At 36.6% G+C, this 10,120-nt stretch overlaps 1 protein-coding gene across 2 annotated transcripts in view; it reads left to right on the top strand.

Moving 5' to 3' along the window:
* LOC135223760 (uncharacterized phosphotransferase YvkC-like) overlaps positions 1-10,120 on the top strand; it is a 419,683-nt gene that overhangs the window by 375,459 nt on the left and 34,104 nt on the right. For both annotated transcript variants that reach the window (XM_064262523.1, XM_064262522.1), the window contains exons 2-3: positions 6,355-6,539; positions 9,908-10,046. In XM_064262523.1, coding sequence (XP_064118593.1) covers positions 6,355-6,539; positions 9,908-10,046 — 324 coding nt within the window. The remainder of the gene's footprint in view (positions 1-6,354; positions 6,540-9,907; positions 10,047-10,120) is intronic.

The raw sequence follows: 10,120 nt of genomic DNA, 5'->3' as shown, positions 1-10,120 counted from the left end.
ATAAAGGCTATGCATTGACGTACGAATGCATATGTATATGCGAGACATATGCTTGCAGCGTTTAATGATTCAAGGTTTAGTAACAACACTTTACCGTTCTCTACACTTGATAATCTTACTTTCTAAATGATTTTCTTCATAATGTCAATAGCGATGGTTTTGTTAGTTTCTCTCGTTAAATAATAGCGGCGAATTTGCTTCGTAGACTCCTATGCCCTTAGATTCGAGGAGCTCACTCCTACGCTTATGTAAATTATAGGTGCGTACCTACCGTGTTACGTAATTTCCTGTTTTGAATCTGCAGTCCTCGTTTGTTTACTGTCATTTAACTGTTTGAACGATATTATTCCCTCCCTCGAGACTTACTTGGCGAATGTAAGCCAAGCAAAAAAACACAGGATGTTGCCACTTTTACCGAATTGAGCCGGACTCCCATTAGACTTTGCTTGCTGTCGTTGAAAGGTTGTTGCACTCTAGATGCAAGTCGTATCTTAGTTACATCTGCTTGGAGAGAAGTATGCTGTGATTTAAATGGAAAAATGTGAGATGCTTATATGAAATCTCTACTCTCTCTCACACAAAAAAAAAAAAAAAAAAAACGTCAAGATCAGGTGCAAAAATTGTGAAAAAGTACATATTCAGTAACCAACTCAGCTTCTTGAAGAAAATTGCAAATCGGAGAGAAACAGAAGAAAGTTTCTCAGCCGAGGATACAGAAAAAAATGAAACTGATATCGAACATCTTTGCGATTCACGTCTAGTAAAGCCTTCCCCGAACTGGTACTCATTTAGAAAAAAATTATGATGTCGAACAACGAATAACCAAAGCACTGGAAACTACACTCTAGGGCAGCAATGACCGGAGTGCACTAGAGCACAAGGTATTAGGTATTAAGTCACTTTTTCGAGGGAAGGGATCAGCTTCCTAAATGGCAGATGAGCCTCTTTCTCGAGAGGTCAACTTCAGTCACGTGCCAGAACAGTCGAGATATATTAATGAATGCAGCTGCATTGGTGGTAAACAGTGCACTCTGGTCATTGCTGCCCTAGAGTGTGCCAGTGACATGGGCTATAACATTTATTTGATAATGCCGAAGTTGTTGAACGCATTGTGAAAGGTTACAGATACCTTGGTGGGTAAACGAGCCTTTCCTTCCGAGGCTAATGGGATTTGCACTTGTTACTTCTGTGGGATACAGGGAAAAAGAATGACTTCCAAATGGGTGAGGGCATATGGTTTATATCCGTACCTTAATTTATTACAAAACCTCTGTTGGAGAAAAGTAAAATAGTAAGTTTTAGGGCTTCGAACAGGCGTGGATGTGGGACAAAAGAAAGGTAAGGGCACACCAGTTGACACGTTCAAGAAGGATGTTAGGCGAGCAGGAATTTAGTTAGGCTAAAGACCAAAGCAGAGAATGTGTGTCCAATCCGGGTAAGGGAAAAAAGAGTGATTATATCAGGAGTGGCTGACAGATTCAGAGAGAGAAAGAAAGAGTAGTTCTTGTAGAGCCAGAAAATTGTGGGAATGGATGTGGGATTACAATTGCGTCAGTCTAACGTAGGATTGTTGGAGCATAATTTAAGTGTTTAGGAAATAGGAGTTTTGTGGAGCACAGAATGAATGGACTATTTTTGTGTGAATCTGTTTCTGTGTCTCGATAGAGAATGGTGGTTGTGCCAAGTGACTGATAGGTAAAGGTATGGAACAGAGGAAGAGATTTCCTTGGGAATAAGAATGGGAAAATTACTGTTGAAATTCGTTTTTGAATAAGCTCCATTATTGGGAGTATGTGACTAAAAAAAGAATATCACTAAATTACGTACAATGAAAAGGAAAAAAATTGAGGAAAAGTATGAAGTATGGAGTATGAAAGGGACAGTTTACAAACCAATAAGAAGAGTTGCTGGATGTATACATGATCATCAGTTGATCTGATTGAGGAAGAAATGGAATTCAAGACTTTTGTCGTATAGGAAGGCCACAAAATGTGCCCATAATATAAGTGAGACAAATGAGTTTACTGAGAAAGAAGCGAGTATAGATGAAAAGGTTAAAAAACGTGCTGCGGAAGTAGGTTGGAGGTTATAGAATCAGAACGAAGTGTTTCTGCTTATAGAAGGGTTAGACGGTTGAGAAAAGCAGTAAGTGATGGACTTAGAGGATTAGTGAAAGAAAAAGATTATTTGATGTACAGTGGAAGGGCCAAAAATGGTTGGGAGCTGAGGAAAGAAAACAGAAGTCAGCAAAGGGCAAATTATATGAGAAAAGATGGAGGACGATAATAATTTAGGAGGAAATCAGAGAAAATATTCAAGGAGAACAAGTTGTATTTTGTATTTTAGTGAAGTTAATGATAAGAAACCAGTAAAAGGGTGAATGAGTCCAGAATTAAAGTACAAATGGGGAAAAGCTAATGGAATGGAATACAATCACGTGTCATTGGGGAGAGTATTTTGAAAAGAAGTTGAATAGGGAGCAAGAAAGATAGGCAAAACAAGAGTGGGATACTTGAGGATATGCAAGGTGCATAATAAGCCGAAGAATCGGAAGGCACTTGTGAAAATGGAAAGCTTGACTGCGTATCTGAATGAGGGACAGGTTCCAAAGGAGTGGGTTGGATGAATAATTGTCTTTGTATGAGGACACCTGGAATTATTAGGGCGTGACGTGTTATGGTGGAGAGAGTAAATAGAAAAATTTTGATTGAGAAATGCAACATGACAGAACGACTGAAAGACGAATAGCAGTGAGAGAATAGACACACGAACGTTAATGTTCAAACAGATGTTACGAGACTGTTTTGTGTTTTATTTTGAAAGTAACGGGAAGAAAGCTATGCGCGGCACGCATGGACGCAGGAAAACTTCATGACATCACTAACAGAGGTACAATGACAAAAAAAGTACCGAATGGTGACGAAAGTCATATGCCTACCTTCTAGGACTTCCCCAGAAAGCCAGGGAGAGCTCCTCATTATGCCAGAGGGGTCGATGTACGAGTTTTAAACGATTTTATGGTAAAAACAAAGCTTGTTTTAGAGCAGAGAGAAAGAGGAGGTGGTATGCTCCCTGTTTTATGTCAAGAGTCTGTGTTTTGTCTCTATGGCTGCGTAATATCTTTATTGATGGAGGGCTGGGCGAAGTATGAGGGTGGATTTAGTCACACAAGCTGTGGAAACAGAAAAAGGAGATGTAAGTGGGGAAAGGAGATCAAATGTCTACTGGTGATGCTGAAAGGAAAATGCATACTAGTCAAAGAGAATGAAAGTATTTGGGAAAAGAAAAACCTGAAATGGAATTTGAGATGTAAGGTAACATTGGTAAATAGAAGCCAGGGAGATGAAGGTGGGTGTTAATTATATTAAGAAAATATAAAATCAGTATATTTACATGGTATTCGGGAGTAGATATAGCAGCTGGTAGTAGGAGAGCAGAAGTGAATCACGTAATAGATTAAGAGAAAAATGTATTAGAGTATCGTTGAAAGCCAGAGTTGAGTGAATTTTAAATGCAAATAAAGAAAAATAGGGGGAGATTATAATATATCGACATGTATGTGTATGCTTTTATAGCTCTAAAATTTTTTAAATCTAGAAAAGCTTCTCAAGCATGTCAAAGTGTTGGTTTCTAGGATATTGAGATTGTTTGTATGTCACAGATATTTCAGGTGAGACATATTCCAAGGTCTTTTACACCCCCTTAAATGACGTTTATGTAAAAACCATATTCTGTAGTAGATAATACAGGACACTGGTTGTTAATGGTTTCGCCTTTCTGTGTGTGTGTGTGTAATATTATATATATATATATATATATAATATATATATATATATATATATATATATATATATATATATATATATATATAGAGAGAGAAGAGAGAGAGAGAGAGAGAGAGAGAGAGAGAGAGAGAGAGAGAGAGATATTAACGTAAAGAACGAGAAGGAGGAGTTACTACCGATTGATTCCACTGTCAGTTGTCAGCCAGAGTTCTTTATCGCTATTGCCAGCGATTATCTTTTGAGTTACATAATCAATTTCATATCACTATAACCTCCATAGATATACCTAATCTTAGTTTCATTCCAAGTATAGAATCTACTGATAATTTAAATTTGAATTGAAGCTCAGAATATTATAAAAAATATTAGCAAAAGAATTGTATTGTCTGTGCCATTTCGTTTTGTCCTCAGCAACCATTTCGATAACCAAAGTTATAAGTAGGTTTTGGAACAGACTGGCTGACACGCTACCTAGCTAGTCTAAAAGCAACTTTGTTGCATGCTATAAAATTGCATTTGTATTGTATCCTTTCTTTTAGCACTGCTTTTAGGCAAGGCCTCATTCGGTAATCACCGATTTTATTACATTGTTCCTAATCATGTCTTAAGCAGTTCTACTCGGTGAAGTATAAGCAGAAGTATTAGCTTTAGTATCATGAAAATAATTCGCTATTTGATGCATTTTCGTTTTACTGGTTTTTGAAGTAATCGTTTCATTTGATAAGGTTATTATTTTGTTCTAAAAGGTCCACAATAATAAAAAAAAATGTGGGTTCGTGTATAATTTAAAAACCCTTTACAAAGCTTTCGAACCCTTCCCTGGGTTCATCTTCAGTCCAAATGCCCAGGGAAGGGTTCGAAAGCTTTTGTAAAGGGTTTTTAAACTATACACGAATTCACAAATTTTTTTATTATTGTGGACCTCTTAGAACATTATATATACTCTCGCGATAGAGAGTTTTCCCAACACAAAAAAAAATTATTATCATTATCATAACTACTAAAGCAAGTTTCAGCAACTTTTGGAAAATCTAGATGTTACAATCCCAAGGCCTTTGATAGGGAATGCAACCCAGTTTGGAAAAAAGTATCTGAGAAATAGCGTTTTTTTTTTCTGTCTTTCAGCTTGATATTGTAGAAACTAATATACGGATTTTTACCATTTTTTGAATGTTCGATTTATTCCAAGGAATAATTGATTATTCTTGTGGACCGAAGTCCAGATCCGGATCGAGCATTGTTTACTTTATGGTTTACTGTTATTGTCTTCAGTGACTCTTCAAATATAGAAAACGGTAGCTTCCAAGTATTTATGAAAGAAGTTGTAAAAGACTCTGAGTGAGCATTAGGGGAATTGCATTAACCCAGCCCTTGTAATCGTTATTAAAGAAGCAGATAAATGAATGTATAAATACCTGAATAGAGATTATATAAACAGATGAAAGCTAGATTTAGAAGAAGACAAGGAATGTGAAGTGACCTTGAAGATAGCTACTCTTGAGCAAAGAATCCCAATCTCAGCCTGAGGAAGAAAGAGTCAAGGAATGATTCAGTTGACGGCAAAAATATCATAAGAGCTTTATCAATGTGCACTTCGAACCTCATCCGGTGATATAAAAGAGCCCAGTCGGTTTTTTTTTTCTCGCACATTGGCTGCTGAGATCTGCTCTTCAGATATTATCTGATAACTCTATATTACTTTTTATTTTTTATTTTACTTATTTTGGTTTTCTAGAGATGAATAGGTTTGCCAGATGCATGTGGGTGTTTGATAACACATGCTGAACTCAACTGAAATTATATAGCTCATTCTTTAAGAAATCATTCAGAAACTGCCCGCTAGTTAAAAGATTATGTTATTTATAGTATGTGTGTGTGAGTGTATATGCATGTATATATATATATATATATATATATATATATAGATATATATATATATATATATATATATATATATATATATATATATATATATATATAGTATATATATATATAGTATATATATATACATGCATATATATATCATATATATATATATATATATATATATATATATTTATAATTATGTATATGGTATATGTATATATAAGCATGTTTTATGGATATGTCATAATATATATATATATATATATATATATATATATATATATATATATATATATATATATACGTATATAATATATATATATATATATATATAGATATATATATATATATATATATATATATATATATATATAGATATATATATATATATTTATATATATATATAATGTGTGTATATATATATATATATATATATATATATATATATATATATATATATATATATATATATATATATATATTACGAGTAGACGTTTTCAGTTAGGCATAGCGTGCTTTTGTAAGGTACGTCAAAATATTTTCTGTTTTCAACTACCTTTTTGAGCAGCATACCTCGTTTCAAGATGTGCTGCTCTCTGTATTCAGTTTGCTCCTTTTGCTCTTCCTACGTAGCTGTCATTTCAGCCACAATTCCTTTGAACACAGCAGACATGTTATTATCCCCTCGCATTTTCTTTCACAGGCTTCTACTTCCTCTACTGGTTGCGATGGTTCCTGATACTGTGCGAAGTCTGGGTGGAGCAGCTGCTCTCCCGCCCTCGAATGAACAACTTCGACACCTCGATGAGTTCGTACTACACTTGCGGCATCGTGCCCACGCACTCCGAGCAGGAGCTCGAGATGCCCAAGCCGCTTCTAACCGACAGAGTGAGTTCGTACTGTTACATTCCTACCTGTGAAAACTATTTATGTAATAATAATAATAATAATAATATAATAATAATAATAATAATAATCTTACCATAATGGGCGTTATGTCTATCTGTCCGTCTGTCATTCAATCACGGCCAAACGGCTGGTCCTGTGGGCATGAAACTTGGCACGGTTATAGTGGGGACCCCTAAGAGTGTTTATAATGGGGTTTCAAGCAACAAAGTGAACCAAAGGCAGTGGAGGGGGCGGGGCGCCTTCCCCGAAATGAGGCTGGTTCAGCCCGTAGTCTTAGTAACGTTACGAAGTTATCATACCTAATTTTCGGTATACGTAGTAAATAATATGACTTTCGATTTTCGGTCTACTACTAAATATGACTTACTATTAAATACTGTGGGGCTAAGACATCAATGGCACCAAAGGGGATCAGGGTTGGGCAGGGTGTGACAGAGAGTGAGAGGGAGAGTAGAGTGGGTGTTGAGGAGAAGAAATAGTGTGAGAAACAGAGAAGGTTGGAGAGAGAGAGAGAGAGAATTTATCGGTTGCCATTCAGAGTTATCCCAGGCAGCGCTAGGTTGGTCAGCTAGTAATAATAATATAATAATAACAAATTTCAGCTCAAGGCGATGTACATGGAAACAATAACATACACACAGTCTAGATACATGAGATAACAGTCTAGATAAAATGAGATAACATGAAAAAAAAATGCTAATCGGCAATATCCACACAGTCGCTGAAAAAGTAGAAAAAATAGTGTTCATAATAAAGATAGTGACGGTAATACTATTGAGAATAATGGTAAAAAAAATTATGTTATCATAAAGTGTTGTAATACTTTGCCGTTTTCTTCTGATGAAGAGGTAATAGGAGCAGATGAGAGTAATTGAAACTTTCAAATATATTCTTTCCAATACGGCATTATTTACTTTGTGCGGATATCTGAGGAATTACAAATTCATCCGAAGAATAGTTAAAAGAATAAAGATAACATAGAAAATCTTTAAGAGGAAAACATTACGAAACGTAAGGACTGGTGACGTATCTGACCAGTAAATTGAGGTTCCTCACCTAGATAATTTTTGCCAAGGTCTAAGTGGAATTAGTCGTCAATTTCACCATTTTCGATCTATATGATTTGCAGTATATATATTATAACATCAATAATGATGTACGTCTAAGGTGTCCTCAGTCGTGCTTCACATTGTTAATCTTTCGGGCTAAATTCACAAGTACCAAATCCACAGTAATGCTCTCTCTCTCTCTCTCTCTCTCTCTCTCTCTCTCTCTCTCTCTCTCTCTCTCTCTCTCTCTCTCTCTTCGTTTCTCTTTCTCTCTTAACCCATCAGAAGATAGGTTACATTTCTTTTAGTACATAACCCTGACTCCTTCAGATTCAGGTGTACTGACGTTAATAACTGAGGAAATGGAAACAGTTCTTAGAATCTCTCTCTCTCTCTCTCTCTCTCTCTGTTTTTTATAAAGTTATCAAAGTCCTTATCTATAGGCTTAAACACTTCTGCTGTATCTGAGCGTGGAACCGACGTGTTTAGTATAAACACTCTTCAAGAGAGTTATTTACTCCATGTGTATTTTAAAAAGGTTCAAGTGGTCATGTTTTAACGTTTAGGTAGCATTTAACACATCGCATAAAACTCTCGCGTAATCTCTCTGTAGTTAAAGTCTGTGAATATCCATATTTTATGCATAACTTGTGTGTGTGTGTGTGTGGCAAAGACAGAGGTCATCCAGGAAGAATGGAGAATGGAGATTCGAGCTCTGAGACGGTACGTAGTATTCCTAGGGTCGGGACTTGCCGTCTCGATCCTGCCATGACGGCATAGATACGCAGGTAGATACATTGGAACTGCTTAGTCTATAGTATACAATCTGACTGCATGATCTGAAGTATTATACCTGCGTTCCTTGTTTTGTACTTTTATTGAGGTGGATTATGTAGTAAGATTCAAAAGAATTGGTTTTTTGATACACTAAGAACTAACAAGAACGCAGGGATTTCAAATTCCATGACTAATGGATAATCATTACTAGGTCAGTAGCTAAATCTGATTCATATAGGATGACAGTACAACAACGACTCAGTGGTTTTAAAAAACTCGTGATTCATCTCTCTCTCTCTCTCTCTCTCTCTCTCTCTCTCTCTCTCTCTACGAATAAGATAAAATGAAGAATGTGTCTAATTAGTTGTGATAACCGTAGTTACGGCAAAAAAGACCAACGCAGTTTCAATTGCTGCTCTATAAACATTGTGATAACTGGTTATTTTTAGATATCTGTTGCAGGATTGCGCGTGATTTGTAATAAACAAAACAGATAGGCTAACAAGTGGTTTTGTGATATTACATACAAACAGGAAATCACGTCTCGCCGAACGGGAATGTCTGAACTTTTCTTCTTTCCCGCCGCCTGTATATCCGGTTTATTTTTTATCATTGAACCCACTGGTAATCAAATTTGTTTCTTTAGTTGTTGCTCTGCCTGTCTCTTTATCTATCTAACAGTCTATTCGTCTTTCTCATTTGTATTCCTTAGAGGTTGACAATCATCCGATGACGTGATTTCTCTCTCTCTCTCTCTCTCTCTCTCTCTCTCTCTCTCTCTCTCTCATTTCCATGTTTCTTCGTTTCTATAATTTTTCATCATCCAAGAGGCGTGTTTGTTGCTCTCTTAGAGTGAGGGCCTTTCGCTGTTTTATCTCGTTTCAGTCATGACTAAGCTGGATAAAGATTTTTTAATCCTCATTCTCTGTTTTTTCTTCTTGAAGGCTAAAGTAGATGCGGTTACTTACGTTCGGGAGTTTTTTTTATAAACAATATATAATTGGCTTATCGAGTTCTGTTACGTGTTGTTATCAAAAGCAGTGGCCAGTGAATGATCACGTTTCGAATGTATAACGAAGAATTCCTAAGCTGGGATCTTAGTATATATGTTTTAGTGTTCCTTGGGCTAAAGGACAACGGATCGCCGTTAGCCAAATCCACTCTACGCCTGCATCTGTATAAACTCATCCTCTCTTACACTTACTTCTCTGATTATCCATTTCAAAGGTGTATTCATTTAATTGCCAGTGTCTCAGTGGCGTGGTCGGTAAGGTCTTGGCCTGCCACCTAGGTGGCTGCGAGTTCGATTCTTGGGCATTCCACTGAGGGGTTTAGAGATGTGTATTTCTGGTGATAGAAGTTTACTCTCGACGTGGTTCGGAAGTCACGTAAAGCCGTTGGTCCCGTTGCTGAATAACCACTAGTTCCATGCAACGTAAAAAAGAAACATCATACAAACATTTAATTGTCACTGAATTCGTCATTCTGATCCTGGTTCTTTCCCCTTTTGCTGTATTTTAGCATGAAGACTCAATGCAGTTTTTTGGGATGGACAAGGACGGCCGCGCCATCTTGGCCAAGGTAGAGAGGCTGACGCAGGGGAGGGCATCCGTGATACTTGTGGTGGTCGACAGCAGTGGCAATATTTATACCCTCCCCGGTGGGTAGTTGACTCTCATTGTCAGCCATGATGTCTTGTTGGTGTTCCTATACCAAGATATAATGCATGCTGTG

Source organism: Macrobrachium nipponense, chromosome 10 (assembly GCF_015104395.2).
Source record: "Macrobrachium nipponense isolate FS-2020 chromosome 10, ASM1510439v2, whole genome shotgun sequence".
Lineage (NCBI taxonomy): Eukaryota > Metazoa > Arthropoda > Malacostraca > Decapoda > Palaemonidae > Macrobrachium > Macrobrachium nipponense.
Note: the sequence above shows the minus strand (reverse complement) of the source record. Positions and strands in the feature narration are given on the sequence as shown.